This window comes from Poecile atricapillus, chromosome Z (assembly GCF_030490865.1).
Source record: "Poecile atricapillus isolate bPoeAtr1 chromosome Z, bPoeAtr1.hap1, whole genome shotgun sequence".
Lineage (NCBI taxonomy): Eukaryota > Metazoa > Chordata > Aves > Passeriformes > Paridae > Poecile > Poecile atricapillus.
Window position 1 is genome coordinate 113721477 of NC_081289.1, and position 16838 is coordinate 113738314.

Here is a 16838-nt window from a genome sequence, read left to right on the forward strand (position 1 = left end):
CCTTTCTGTATTTGCCAATTTTATTCAAAAACTAATCACAAGTTTGCACAAAAATTTCAGTGGTGCAGTTAACTTCTTTCTACAGCCTTTAAAGCCACAAATTAATAAAACATTTACACCCAAGAGGAGTAATTTAGTCAGACTAGCAAAACACACAACAAAATAAATGCAAAACTAACTTCTCAGTCAGTGATATAAAAGGACAGTAGAACTGCATGGAAAACATCTGATTTTTTCAAGGGTAAGTTTCCCAAAATTGAAATAATTCCATTATTTGCTTAGATAACCTAAAGACAGTATTCTAACAGTCCTATTTTAATTGAAATGACAGTAAAATAGCTCCCAAAGAGAATCCATTGAAAACACACTCTCCTCAGAAAATTATACAGTTTTATAAGTACAGGGGAGCCTGAACATTTACTTAACTGAGAGCAGTGACTATGAGGCTCAACCATTATGTATTTAGGAACATTGCAGTATATGCAGCCACCCTCTGAGATCATTATCTTTTAATTTAATCCTATATATTAACAGCTTGTTATCCTAAATGTTTTTGGGAAAAAAAACCCAAAAAGATTGAACAAGAAAACCAAATTCATCTAGAAAGACAAAAAATTGTCCCCACAAATGTGAAACTTCACTGTAGGGCAAGCTTAGACAAATAGTAGTGACAGAGATTTTTTCTTTGGGCATACTTGAAGCTGTCAACTCAACATTCCCACTCTTCTGCTGTTTTTTACAAGCTAAGTTTATGTACTGCTGCAGGCCAAATGCAATACATATAGAGCCAAACACTGCAAGTGTTACCTCATTAGATGTATCTTCCAGCTTGTTCTGGTAAGCTGTCAAGGTACACCTCAAAGTCTCAACGACAGAGCAGCTCAGAGGTTTATCTTTGTCCTCACAAGTGCCTGAAGGAAAACACAGAACAAAAATTAAGCCTTAAAGCCACAGAGAGAAAACTACTCACCCTGGATGCAAGGTATTAGAATTACTTAGGGCTTCAGTAACCATACAGAACACAGAAGAGCAGCTTTGTTTGCCATGAGAGATACAGTTGTATAGCCATGCTTTCACAGCAAATATAGCTGAAAGACACTTGCATAAAAGCTTTAATACTAGGTGCAGAACTGTAAATTCTGGATTACATTTATACCTAATGCTTTTGGTATGCAGTCTCACATATTATTTCTCTTGCGGTCAAGCATGTGTCACTCAGTCAGACAAGCCAACTTTGAAACCACACAATTATATACTTTGAAAAACATGTTGTCTGAAAGTTAAGAATGTTACACTTTTCCTGACATTATTTTGCTGTTGTGACTAAGCATGCATATGGTAATGAAGTACTTCATTTACCTAAAGCCTTACTGAGCCAAAGATCACATGAGTATGTTATGCTTGGAGAAGACTTAAAAACATTTTAAATTATCTTGAATTTTATTCTAAAGGAAATGACTAAAAAAATATTATCTTTCTGCAGAGTCCTACATAATACTTCAATTATAAATCTGATATATTCATTATATACACTCTAAACTTATTTATTAAACCCTTAGATTGAGACTCCTGATCTTCTTGCCCTAATTAGGGACATATGAACAAGTCTGACCATTCCAAAGTGCATAGAACAATGTGCCAAGAAAGCAAAATAACACTGTATTGATTGAGAGGTCACAAGATGTCAGTTGATAGTCAGTTTCCAAGAACATACTTTTCTTTTTTTCCTGGTGTTATACCACAATACTAGATTATTGACAGATCATTCTTCTCAGCATTACTTATATTCCTAAGAAGCATTTATCACTTTGTAGCAAATTACAGTATCAACTTTTCAACAAGTTTTAACATGTTTTATGAGCAAAATTATCTTTACCAACTCTTAACAGCAGCCTTATTTTGCAAAAGTGAAAGTATCTGTGGCATTTTAAATCCAGGAAGGCTAAATCATCATAACTACCATCACAACTAAACAATGATACAGGTGTTTATCACCAGTGTCTTTAAGCAGTTTTCAGAGTGGCTCATAAAGTCAAATCAAATACTAAAGTCTAAGCCTTTTCTTTAGCTCCCCATAAAACTTTATCAGCTAGAGGAGATGCACTTACATATTTGCAGGGTAATTTTTTAAGAATTCCGTAATTAGTGTCATCTAAGAAGAACAAGATTCTACTAAGGCATTGTAAATATAAATAAATTATAAAATTACTGTTAAAAATATGTCATCATCATAAAAATTATGACATTTCTCCGGTAGGCTTCACATAAAGCATCAACAGAACTCAGTGGAAAACATACTTAAGTGCACAAGTCAGAATGTATTGCCAACTACCATTCAGAAAATTCTTTCTGAAGAATTAGTTAGCCTCTTCTCTCCCAACTTTTGATAGTACCAGAAAGCATAAAGTGCTATTCAGGTTGGACTAGGTTTTACAGTCAAAGTCCCAGCTAGTCAAAGAAACACATATTTCAAAGATTGCTTCCAGTAATAGGAGCAAGATCTGTTCTACAGCATGCACACCCCAGTGACAGACCCCTGCTCTGTCCTATCAGCCACTCCACCTATTTACCAGAGTTTCTAAAAGTCTACAGAGTCAAGGAAAAACAAGAGTTTCTCAATGACAGTTAATGACATTTCAGAGCCCTGTGAATCCTACAGATATCCCAAGCAACTTTATACTTAAAACCAATCTAAGAAGAATTCATAAAATCTGATCTTTTTTGAGAAGTTACAATTTCATATTGAATGAAGTGACAAGCGTCACCTTACTGCAATATTTATCACATAACCACAGCTATAGCTATGCACAGAGCTCCAGCCCAGTCTTCTTAATTACAAGACCAGCCTCTCACTACTACCCACTATAGGAACATTCTGCACTGAACTTGCTGCACAAGAAAAATAAACACTTTTTTTACACATCCTTGTACCTCAAGTGAAGTGGTAACACACAATTCTCACTCAGTTTAAAACAATACCTATTAAGTCAATCCAAGAGTTATCTTCTATGCCATAGGTTTTGTCCAGCTGTCTAAATAATGTATTTTCATATTTTAAGTCCCAGCCTGCAATGCTGTTCTAATATCATGTTTGCTCAAATTAGAATTTAGTCAGTAAACTTTCTATGCTATCATTCATTGCCTTGGCTGCAACCCTATTTCTAGGCAGCTCAATCTGCCAATAGAAATACCAGATTCAGCCTACCTGCATTAGCTGAGAACAAACCTGAGGCTTTAATGCTGCCCAAATGTTGTCTGTCTTCATACAACTGTGCAGGAGACACACAACATAATCCAAATGCACTCTCTTGTGGCAGAAGCACCATGTCAGCAATGAGATAAAAAATCCAGCCCAGTACTTGAAGTGTACACTCAGTATTGTGCAAGAGTTTGAGGGAAGATTTAGGGGAAAACACCAAGTTCCATGTGAGTCTTACGGAAGTATACCAGTGAATAAACTCTTAAACCTGCTGTTCCAGACTTTCTCCTAGCTGTACTGGGCCAGGGTAGGAAAGAGTTCCTTTTCTTAACAGCAAATCTTATGGTGCTACGTTTTAGGTTTTTGACCAAAATAATACTGGTGGCCTGTTTTAAATGGTGGTGCTAACTCAAAGCAGATAACACTCTTAGAACTTATTTTTATCTTAGCACTCATTTCACCTTCTACTTAGATTATTACAACCACAATTACTTTTTTCTTGAAGACAAAGATCCCTAAGAACATACCCACTTGCTGAATAACTGAAAAATGGGATAAACTGAAAAGGTACAAAGTGAATTCATGCAAATGGATCAGTAAGTATAACAATGCTCTGGAAAATTCACAAAGGTTACTGGAAAAAGAGAAGACATGGATTTATGCTATGGATTTATTTTGACATGCATAAAGAAAAATAAGTTTTCTAAATCTGTTTGGGTTTTCATCTGTACTGGGTTTGCATGGGCTGGATTTTGATAGCTGGGGGTGGGGGGAGGGAGAGGGGGCGGGCTTCAGGAGTGGCTTCTGTGAGAAGCTGCTGGAACCCTCCACCATGTGTGGCAGAACCAGTCCCTGGTGGCTCCCAAGATGGATGTGCCACTGGCCAAGGCTGGGCCAATTAGAAATGGTGGTAATGATTCTGTGATAACGGATTTAGGAATAAATCAAAACAAATGTTGTGGGCAGTTTTAATTGTCACTACAGAGAAGCAGGAATGAGAACAAGGGAGAGGGACAACTCGGCAGACACCAAGTGGAGAAGAAAGGACAGGAGATGCTCTAGGAACCTGAGCCAAGATTCCCCTGCAGCCCGTGGTGAGACCATGGTGAAGGAGGTGTGCTCCTTGCAGTTCATGCAGGACCACAGGACCCTGCAGCCCATAGAGGAGCCTCACACTGGAGCAGACAGATGTCTGAGAGGATGCTGTGACCCTGTGGGAGGCCAGTGGAGAGAGAGCCCCTGCTGCCAGGCTGGAGCACCCTGTCCTTGGAGGACTGCACCCCATGGAAGAGTGACCCAGGCTGAAGCACTTTTGGGAGGACTAGTGCCTGTGGGATGGACTCGCATCGCAGCAGTTTGCAGGGAGCTGCTGCTCATCAGATGAAGCCACGTTGGAGAAGTCCATGGGGAACTGTCTCCTGTGGGAGGGACCCCACGGTGCAGCAGGGGAGCGACTTCTCTCCCCAAGCAGTGGGAGAAGCCTTGGGTGATGAACTGACCACAATCAGTTCATTCCTGTCTCCTTGTGCCACTGGGGTAGGAGGTAGAGCAGGCAAGGACGGAGGGGTGGGGGGAAGGTGTTTTTCAAGGGTTTGTTTTACTTCTCTTTATCCCACTCTGATTTGTTAGTAGTAAGTTCACTTCATATCTGTAAACTGAGCCTGTTTTGCTTATGATAGTATTTGATGAGTAAACTCTCCAGAACCTAACCCCAACCCATGAAACCTTCATTAAATTTTGTCTCCTCTGTCCAGCTGCATGAGTAAGCAGCTTTCATAGGTTCCTAGCATTAGCCCACCGTCAACCCATGACATAATCTTAAAAATATAGTATTATCTTTACTGTATAGCCTAATAATCACAGACTAATCAGTGCTCAAATTAAGGGGCTGGATCTTTAGTGTTTGATCTTTAATATTGACAGATTTTTAAGTAGATCTCTCAACCCCTTGAGTTCAGTGCTGACCACAAGAACAAGAAAGACTTCCCCATCAGCTGTGGCACATGTAGCCCCTCATCTAGTAATTAGACTACAAAGATTTATTTAAGACTTTTACTTTTATTGGCATCTAGGCAAATATATTAACAATAATTTGTTTAAAAATTTAAATAAATACTATTAGATACAAAAACTTTTATGTACATCAGAGTAATAATTACACAAAAGCATTAAAAATTAGGTTTCAAACTTAAAAGCATAGCAAATATGTAGAACAAATGTCTTAGTCAATGTCTATTTTAATATTAAAAGACTGTAATTGACTGTAAAGACTCAGTCAATCCACTGCAAAACTAAATTCTACTATCTGCATCAACAGCCTCTTCAGAGATACTAAAGCTTGAAAAAAAAAGATCTATTTAAATTAATTTAAAAGTTTACCTCTAACAAAGGAAATTAATACTGAAGGTACCATTATTGAATTTCTAGTATTATAGAAGCAAGTCAAAGCTGTTCTCAGCAAGGTTTACCATGCAAAAGACAATTTGGAAACTGCACTTTGGCAGCAGGTTCCAGCTCCCCTCAGAGTTACTTAAGTCCTTCTGAGCACGTGGAACTTCGCAAAACTGTGGAAAATGTACGGTGTTAAAGAGCTTTTCAACCGTAAATCTATGGGTATTATCATGATAATTACATTTATAATTACAGAATTAAACTGATACCAGTTCTGAAACAAAAAATCATATAGCCTTTGCAAGGAAATCAATGCAACACAGCATCCAAGCTCGACTTTTAAAAATGAGGGAAATCCCAAGAAGTTGTTTCTTTGTTGGAATTTAACAGCACCAGGCTCTAAAAAAAATAATTTTGTGAATATACAAAAAAATGTATCTTCATTTAAAAGTGTTTTTAACAGCCCATTTATGCATATTGTTGCTAAAAAGTGCAAAAACATATCATGATATTTATAAAATAAACCCATTTGCTCTGTAAGCCACATTTTACTTGTTTTCTTCCAGCTTACTTTCACTGTAAATTGGAAGTACTTTGTGTCTAGAACATAATTTTTCTAACAAGAATTACAGTTTAAAATGAAGGTTTTAAAAAGTGTTCAATTTTCAGCTTTAAAAAAAGTCATTAGCTTGATGTTAAAGTTCAGCTTATTTATGTTAGCCACTGTTTCAAATGTCTAACCAGGCAGAAGTTTATTAAGTCTAATACAATAATTATACATAAAGGCAGGTAGCAGAGTGACAACTAATTTAAATGAAAGCAGAGAAATATTTGTTCTGCATCAGATTAAATGAATGCAACATAGCCCTGGTCCACAATCAACTGTAAAAAGTATTGTGTTGCATCATGTGTCCTACACAACCTTTTTGAATATATGACCTTTAAGTTGCTGAAGGTTGCCTCAGAATTTGGCTCAGTTCAGGCAAAACATCTGTTCCCTTTGCAGGTATACTGTAAGGACTTTTTTCTCAGCTGGATTTAGAGCACAGCAAGTGAGCCCTTTTCTGACCGATCATATACACCCCAGCATTTGTAAATCAAGCTCTGGGCTGACAACAGCAGGTCCACAATCCGTCACCCTTTCTCAGCTAGCAAGGCCATTTGACTGCTGTGAGAACTGCTCTTATCATGTCATCAAATCAAAGCATGTTGAGAAGAGGGAATGCAAGAGGCATCTGCAGAATTCCCACAATGTAGTGACTTTGGAACATTGACAGATGCATCTGTCATTTTATACTTTCAACTAACCTGCTGTCCGCTGGCCTGACATAGCAAAGCTGTCCAAGAGTAACTCCAGCTCTCTCATGTTGTTTTCATACGTCTCTGTTAGAAAGACCTGGTGTTTCTTGGCCTTTATTTGACAGGAAGAAGGAGACAAGACAAGAGGGGGCGGGGAAAGAATACATTAAAATACGTAAACAGAAGAAACACACATCATAATGATATACTTGTTCCTCTTTAAATTTCTGCTATATTACTTTTTATGTCTTTTCTCGAGCCAAGAGATCTAACATGACATAACAAATAAAAACCCTATAACACAAAACTATGGGATTTCAAATGCAAAACAAAAGATGGTTGTACAAAAAAGTATTCATCATCGTCTGCTTTAGAAGTATCTTAATGGACATAAAATTCTATCTATGAAAGCAGTGAAATCTATTGTTATGCCCAACAAGGGCATCCAGAAAGACACCAAACTACTGGCAGACAGGCTAGAAATCCACGATTTGGCACTCAGTCAAATCCCACACCTATTCTCATTGCATACCTGCCGACTTCAATTGTTAATACATTGCATGCTAGATAGGGATTTCTTCAACACCAAAAACTAATCCTTATGCATGGAACATAAAGCTACAGAGTTCTTAGCCCTTATCACTGAATTTTCTTAAAGAAAGCTGTTCACTAAATGCAGCCTATTGTTCAAATCAAGACACCAAATTTTTCAAGGCCAGAAAAGTCCTACAGCAGATTTTTTAAATCACTATAATAGAAAGACTATACCAAATCCTGCCTTCACTTTATACCTGATAACGTGCAGTTATCAAAGACATGCATCCATAATTCCAGACAAGACCAAGGTCCTTTTGGGTATATGTAGTTTTGACTTCTCAAGAAAATGTGATTCTAGCTGCTGACTGACAAAAAGTAATATACCTCAGCAATTTAGAAAACCTAAACCCAGCAAAAATAAATGAAAACCAACCACCCCTACCTCCCATCCCAACTCAAGAGGAAACTAGATTTAAATAAATTCACAATTTTCTTATGAGAAAGGCTATGGTCAAAGACATCTCATGACTTTTAACTGCTCAATTTACTTCCATTCTAAATTGTAACACATATTTGCATCATTTCCATTTCTACTTGGTAATGGAAAGTTAACCTCCTTTACTGAGCAAAATTCTACTGTTTTCTATCATATCTAGAAACTGTTGCTTTAGTTATGCTTCACTGCATGTCAAAGAACCCAGGCAATTTCTTATGTGTGGGAAACATCCTCCCCAGGAAAACCGCTACATACTGGTAGCATATAACTGTCAGGATAAAAAAAACAAGAAATGCATTTAATTCTCTGCAGTCTTCTTCACTATTCAGTTTAAATATTTTATAAATTTGCTTTACTCTTTCAATTTTAATTATATGTACTGTATATCAACTAATATATTATTCATATGTGTATTTCAGTGTTGGGTCCCCTGTAGCATTTACACGCTTTTTCTTGTGTGAGAGCTTGTACTACACTTCATAAAGAATTTCCCAATCACTTCTATATATTGAAAAATAACCAAGGTTTAATTCCTACTCCATAAAACTATCTATATAAATAGAACTTGTAAATGTTGAGATCCAGTAAAAATATTTTATGGGATGCAAGCACATTAAAGTAATTTGTTCTTGTGTACTGACATAATCTCAAAAATCTCACATATTAAAAATAAGAAAATATAACAATATGAAAACATCACAATAAAATAAATACTCTTTTTACATAAAATAATGCAGCACAAAGAAGGTGAAAATAAATTTCTCAGAAAAATGTTTTCCTATGAAAAAGTGAGATATAAGAATTTTTCTCAATCTTCTCATCCAATTTTTTCCATTTTGTTTAGTGAATTTACCATAATTTAGTCAGTGTGTTCCAGTTTATTTAGCCTTCACCACTTCTCTGTGTTTTATTTGCTAGCTGCATCTACACTTGCTAAGTAAATTTTAGCATCTTTTTCAACAGAAGTAAAGATCAAAAGGAAATTACTTAGACTAGCCAGTCTTTCTACACTTGAACAGCAAAATATTTAGTATCTTTCCTTTCTAACTTCTATTTTCACTGTCTCCATTATCAGAAATTGAAGGGAAAAACCTCTGTAAATTACACTGTTAGAAATCCAGGCACAGTCTAAAAGGATCTAGTATTAATCTGATTTCTTATGTCTCACTGACTGTTACCTAACAAGAATGTATACCGTCATAAAATCATGAATTTAAGCTGACAGGATACGTGGAAGTCATCTGGTTCCACTCCCCACTCAGAGCATGGTATGGTTGAAGTCAGGTTAGGCAGCTCTGAAATTGTTCAGTCAAGTTTTGAGTATCCTCAAAGATGACATTTCAACAAACCCTCCAGGCAACCTGTTCCAATATCTCACAATTTACATTGTGAAGTTTTTTGTTTTCCCCTTACTGGTAATTACAACTTTCCTGTTTTCTCTCATACTTCTAATGCACAGACCTAAGGAGAGTGTAGCTCCATCTTCTCCACAAGCACCCACCTGATAGTTTACAGCGGTAGCTATTATCTCCTTAGTTTTCGTCAGTCTGAACAAACACAGGGAGTATGCAAAATGCTTTACTTTGAGAAGGAAAATGGAGTGCACGAGTATAGAGTCAAACACAACCAATTGCGGCTGACAGATTCAACTGTTCCAGGAGATGCAATTACAATCCTTCTCAACAACTCCATCCATCAATATGTTTTGCCATTCCTGTATTACTACGGGAGAAGTACAGGTGTAATTGTTTCCGAGGTTATTTCAAAAGGGAAATCAGTTGACAAAATTGCTAAAGCCTTTACATAAAGAGGGTTTGCTTTTTTTAGTAGAAAATGAGCTTGGCAACATATTTATTTAATCACCAATTTCAAAATGCAATTAAACTTCTAAAGAAATTAAAGAGGAACCAAACATTTTTCATTAAAAATACTGCAGATACCAATGAGAAGAAAATATTTTCCCAAATACTTTCTATCCTTATCTGTAAGGATAACTTGAACTATTAGGAAAACCAACTGCTTATAAAATTCTTCCACTCACTGTCAGACTTAACGTTAATCTTCCAGAAGGGTATTTTTATTTATCTGGAAAAGTTCCTACTACCTTGGTTGTACACATATTTTCCTTAACTACCACTATTTGACTTTTGTTTCTGTTCCCATAAAGAAATTATGTCCCATTGTTTTTCCAGCATTTTGCAAAAGCCATGGTTGACTAAAATAAATGTAAACTCTATACACAGTTCCAGGACAGCCCACAGAATCTAATGCTGCAAATGTGTATCTGTATCTCAGGTTCAGTAACTTTTAAAAAATAAACGTGTGGGAAGGACTTTGAGGCCTTACCTTAACAAAACCACTGCCAGAGTAGGCAAGGAGTTGGGGTCCTGCTGTACAATGAACTGCCTTAACTCTTGAGGAACCTTCTATACTTTAATATTTAAAGTTACAAGGAGTTCCTGGAGGGGTTCTCTTGCACATGGACTAATTCACCCACTTTGTCTGCAGGTCTAATTCCAGCTGCTGATGGCAGAGTTAGAGCCAAATCCAGAATTATCCAATAGCCACCAAGGAGCAGTATGCTCAGACACTTCTTGAAAAGTGCTTGTGAAAAAATTCTTTATAAAAGTATCAGAATGTTTACCAGGCATGATCTTAGGGACAGCAAATCAAAGCATTTACAGAAATACAAAAGACTGCTCCACAGTTCACAAAACACAGGTTTTACTCAAATGATTCTCTGTAAAGCAGAAAAGTGGCACAATGGTATTATAAAAAACAAACCAAAACAAAATAAAACAAAATTGTCACTGACAAACTCTCTCCTTGGGCTACTATTTATTTTTGCTCAAGTTATCAAATTACTGACTACTTCTTTTATTTTCTTGTATTAGCTAGAATATTCAAAAATCTATAGAAGAGTGTGGCCACATGTAAATTAAATACAGTATCTCAAGAAATTTAGTATCTCGGTCTCACAAATAAATCAAAATGATGAAGTTTGACTGAAACAATTCTTGTCCCATAAAAGGGATTTGTAACAGCTTTTGGTGGGAGAGAATGCTATGATTCTCTCTGGGTTTTGGGGTTTATTTTTTTTTCCAAGTCAGAGAAAATTTTTTGAGAACTGCAGCTTTAAATTTTAGATGCCTGTCCTCCAACACCAGGACATCACAGCTTGAGTGACCTCTGCACTTCCCTAATAAATTACAAAATTGGTTTGTTTGCAGAAGATCATTGAAGCATATGCTTTAGACCAACTAGTCTTCTTACATTAGGACAATAATCGAAGCAACATCTGGGAAGAAACATTCTCCCCCTATATTAAGGCGAGAAAAAAAACTATCAAGGTAAAACAAAACTTAACAATCATTAGCACAAAATTAATGAAGAGTGTATATCTGAAAAGGGTTTGGTTTTTTTTTTAACTGAAATAAACTGTCCACATTAAATTGCCTAGATGACATTTACATCTTTGCCATTGTGTACCAGTTTCTACTCCATAGAATCTGTAGAAAAGAATCATAAACCTCAGGGTACTTCATTGTCTGTTCAGTCAATACCTAGGCAACTTCTGTTAAAGAACAATGCTTAGTGTGTACGTCCTGGAACTAGATTCTCAAACATTTCTGTTCTGACATTCGGTGTACTACAAGGCTTTTACGGACAGCTGAGATGCAAACAGAGCATGACTTCAGGCATGGCTGTAAGAGAAAGATTTACATGGGGAAAAAGACAAGCTGTGTGCAGACTATTACACAACTTATATACAAATTATGCTAGTTCTGACAGAATCTATAAAAAGGAGTGGAAATGTATACACATGTCTTCCAAACTAAAGGAATTTATACTAAGATACAACATTTTAATTATTTCACTTTCTTAATATGCATTCTGGTGAAATGACAAGTTTTCCAAATTTCAATTTACATTTTTCATAAAATAAAGGTTTAACATCTCCTGCTTGTCCCATTCTAAAATCATCCACTACCAGGTACTAGAAATGTAAATATCCTGAGTAACTTAAAACTCCTAAAGATACCTCTTTACTCTTTCCATGATGCAGGAATACAGCTGGGGCTGTTTTAATTTAAACCAAGTGTTAAATCACAATGGTCATTCTTCTAAATGCCTATCCTTGAAACTAAAAATTTCTAGAAACCCTAGCTAGAAATAATGACAAGCTTGAGACCAATTTCCTCAAGTAAACATAATGTAAATATTGAGAGCTTTTTCATGCTGAGCATTCATAAGCAATTTTGTTTGATAGTAACAGATCCTATCATATTTGACCCATGCAAATTTCTGGCAAACTTCTGCCACATGCTGATATTTAAAATTACAAGCAGAATAACTACTCTACTGTACATTAAAGTGATACATTAAGGAAAAAAAAGGACTTTTTCATATAAAGTTTCAAAATAATGTACTTTGTGTATCTCACAAATATTTTACAAACAAAAACGTTAATTTGTATGTTAGCAGTACTGTGAGAAACTAACTTAAGATTATCAGACTGAAGTGAAAAAGATATATTCAGGATGTCTAATAATAGGTGTACAAAATGTATGAAAGTAATTAACAGATGAAGAAAGCAGGAGGTGGAAATAAAGGGAAGAGAATGCACTGACAATTTCACACAATTTTAATATAAGTAAGGTGAAGCCTAATAACAGTATATTGAATGTTATTTATACTTAGTTTCTCCTATAGCCTTCTGCTTTTTTATTTTGGGAGGAAAATAACAAAACAGCTGTCTATACTGAGTAAACAAGACCACACATAGGCACTCCTGCTTCCCAATCAAATACGAAAGTCTTCAGGAAAAATACAAAGCCATCCAAGGTGATAAAAATCTAATCCCACAGGGGACCATTAATACAACTCTTCAGAAAATGAGTATTTTTATTACCTGTTCAAGACGGTCTTGTGGTTTGAAATCATTCCAGTAAAACAATTAAAACAACCTGCTATATGAATAAGACAGTTCTTTCAAGAGAGGCAATCTATTTACTTTTACTTTCAGTAACACAACATTCATTTTGAGTACACCATTTAATACCATTGTCATTACCAAAAAACATTAAGTGTGAATAGAATTTTGTCCTGCATTCTTGTCAGGTATGACATACATTTTACTATGGAATTTTTCTTTATATTCTTTTTGTGCCTGAGAAAATTATTTTTTCAGGTTGACTAAGGCAGAAAGTGTCTTCTAATACTTTAGTGCTTGCATTGAAGAAGCTGTGGTCTTCCAAGGGAAAAATGCATTTTTCATTTTATTTTTCTTCAATTTATTGATTACCAATCTACCTGGGAAGCTGATAACACTAGGACAATGCATGGAATAATTCCATGAGCTGAAGAGTAGACACCAAAATATCTCAAGACTCTCTGAGGCAGACCTCTGCTCATATATACTGAATAGCACAATGCCTGCCAGTAGCAGGGAAGATATCATGGTAATCTCCTACACTTGTAAGTCCAAGAAAAATCAAGAACAGAAATTTACAAGCTTAGAAAAAAAAAAGGCTAAGCATAGAAACACTGTAAATGCTACTATACAATGAAGAGAGATATGGTTTTCTAGATCAGAGAATCATAGAATAGCTTGGTTTGGAAAAAACCTTCAAGTTCATCTAGTTCTAATCCTAGACCAGGTTGCTCAGAGCCCCATCCAACCCAGCCGTGAACTCTTCCAAGAATAGGGCTTCCACAACTTCTCGCTCATGAAAACAACCTGTGTTTAAGTGCCTCACAACTCTAACAATAAAGAACTTTTTCCTAATATCTGATGAAAAGCTTCTTTCAGTTTGGAGCCATTCCCCTTGTCCTGTTACAACATGCCCCTCTGAAAAGTCTCCATCCATCTTTCTTGCAAGCTCTTTTCAGGTACTGGCAGGTCACAGTTAGGCCACCCCAAAGCCTCCTCTTCTCCAGAATGCCTCACAGCAGAGCTGCTCCATCCCTGTGATTACGTGGTGGCCTCCTCTGGACATGCTCCAACATGTGTGTCCTGTGCTGGGACCCCAGAGCTGATGCAGCACTGCAGGTGGGGTCTCAGCAGAGCAGAGCAGAGGGGCAGAATCCCCTCCCTGCCCTGCTGCCCACACTGCTCTGGATGCAGCCCAGGACACGTTTGGCTTGCTTTCTTTCAGCAGTCACATCCAACTTCTCACCCAGAGGCACCCCCAAGTCCTCCTGGGCTGGGCTGCTCTCTATCTGTTCATCTCCCAGCCTGTGCTGGTATCAGGGGTTGCCCTGACCCAGGTGCAGCACCTTGCACTGGCTCTTGGTAAATAACATGAGATTCTCATGGGTGCACTTCTTCAGCTTGTCCAGGTCCCCCTGGATGGCATCCTGTCCTTCAGGTGTGTCAACTGCAACACTCAGCTTGGTGTCATCAATAAATTTGCCGAGGGTGCACTCCCATCCCTTCATCTATGCCACTAATGAAGATATCCTAAGCTTTTTGCCTTGACCCTCCTGTTCTTAAAGAGGATGTCAAAACTGATATTCAAAGTTGGGGTTTGTAGAAATATTGGGAAGGCACCAACTGGTCATATAAAAGGAAAAATATTTCAGAAAATAATCATGTAAAATAAATCCAATATGACAAATGCATACCAAACAAAAACAAACCAATCAACTAAAAAGTTTGTCATCTTCAAAGAAGACATTTTCAAACAATTTTTGCAGTCACATACTCGCATTAAAAACATTATGTGAAACAGAAATAAGCAAGGCTACAATGGTAACTAATCAAGCCTGAGATAAAAAAAGCTTTGATAGGAAGATAGAACATTCTTCACACAAAACCATAATCCTTATCTACAAATTGCCTTCATCATTAGGAATGCAAAGGCTGGTTACTCTTGACTCATAGTCATAGTTTGAAATAATTGTATTCTGCAATTAACTCCTCAATTAAATACTTGGTGTATCACTTAAAATGCATTTTGGAATTAGCTTCTCCAGTATCTTACCTATATTTACTCTTGTTTCACAAAACCAAGTAATATATATAAAAATCAATGCAACTGATTAATTGATTAATTAATTAATTGATTAATGCATGAGTAATGCAAAGTCAGATTTATTTCACAGCTCAGCACATCAAATGCAGATTATGTTCAGAATATGTTTAAAAAAACCTAAACAACAAGTGCCATAGGCTTTTTGTCTTACCATTTCAAGTTCACTCTGTAAGTCTCTGCAGCCTTTTTCAGCATTCCCTAGTCTTGCAGAGAGGTCTATAATTACCTTCTTCTTTTCCTCAATCACTTCTTTCATTTGATTGTTTGAGGAGAAACACTCTCTTTCTAATCTGGAAAGTTTCAACATTAGAACATTTTAATCAAAAATACTTATGTCAAGAATTCTGCATATTTTTAAAAGACAATCTGGGTATCACGTCATGTTAGCGCATCAGATGACTTATGAAGATGCTTGCCTTATTATTTTCTAAGTGAAGAAACATCTATTCCTTCTAAGAAAAACTTTTCAGTAATGGTTATGTTATTCTCCATTACCAAGGCTTGTGTTAGACTTCCAGTCATAAATTAGTGTGATCATTTCGATATTATCCAGATTACGTGTTTAAACAAGTCATTGTATTTTAATTAACACATTACTTCTCTTCAGAAAGACATCACATCTTGCATGACCAACACTGATTTCAAGTACAAAGCTTGCTCCTTGTGTTTCCACGTGTCTGACTATATTCTTACCCTGATTCCGGCCAGAACAGGGTTAATTTTTGCAGTACCCAGGAGTGGGCATGGCTAGGACCTGGTAATTATTCTATACCACCTCATGTCATTTTCTGGGGACAGAGGAAGGGCTCTCTTGTGGATAGCATGGCAGAGGGACTAGGTATGATTGGGGGTTTCCACAGCATTCAATCGCAGGTGAATCAATTGGGTTTTTTATCTTGTACACACTGTCATTAGTATTGTTGCTGTTACAGTTCATTGTCTTATTTCATCGTTGTGTCCAGTAAAGTGTCCTTATCTCAGCCCATGATCTTTACCTTTTTGACTCCAATTCTCTTCTCCAGCTCATCACAGAAGGAGGAAGAAGAGGAGAGGGGAATGAACAAGTAGCATATGGTTTGGTGTGTTTCTGTAGTAACACTAAATACCATTCTTAAACCATGACAACTCTACTCAGAAATTATTTCAATAGCATGATTTCAATAGCAGACAATTTAAAATTTCAAATGGCTCTTGTACTACATCAGTTCTCCTGGTATTCAAGAAAACAAATACACAGAAAGTATGGCATGGATTAAAAGGTGGGTCATGAGAAAACTACAAAGCCAAATAACAGCAAATAGGAGACACAGCCAGGGACAGGAAGCCAAGGAAAAATTTTGAAGGACTGCCTAAGTATATAGGGACAGAAAGAAGGTGCCTCAGGAAAGGGATCTAGAATGAACATTCACGAAAGATGACAAAGATGATAAGGTATTTTACCACTGTTGTGGTAGGAAAGAAAACATGAACAGACTTCTACACAAAACAGCTATTTTATCAACAGCAGAGAGAGAAGATCACCATACTTCCTGTCTTTTTATCCTCCAACTTTCCTGAAAAGGTCTACTCCCAAACCTCTACGGTCAGTAAAAGGACACAAAAAGGAGAACAACTGCCAGCAATAGGTCAGGACTGAGAACAATTGACAGCAATTGAGTCCGAGAACTTTGGAAAACTCAACCCACAGAACTGAGGAGGTCAGCTCACCTACACTCAAAGGTTCTGATAAAGCTGGCCAATGTTCAAAGTGACACTGCTCATCATCATGATGAAAAATCACAAAAACTGGGAGAAGCCCTGCAAATGAAGAAAGGCAAATGTCACACTTATATTTGGCAAAGGTCAAAAGGAGAAGCCAAGGAACTATAAGGCACTGAGC

General features: G+C 36.8%; 1 protein-coding gene across 1 annotated transcript in view; it reads right to left on the bottom strand.

Annotated features, from left to right (window-relative positions):
* CCDC171 (coiled-coil domain containing 171) overlaps positions 1-16838 on the bottom strand; it is a 155518-nt gene that overhangs the window by 101156 nt on the left and 37524 nt on the right. The window contains exons 10-12 of the mRNA XM_058827369.1: positions 15111-15249; positions 6899-7001; positions 808-911 (exon numbers count right to left, since the gene is read on the bottom strand). Coding sequence (XP_058683352.1) covers positions 808-911; positions 6899-7001; positions 15111-15249 — 346 coding nt within the window. The remainder of the gene's footprint in view (positions 1-807; positions 912-6898; positions 7002-15110; positions 15250-16838) is intronic.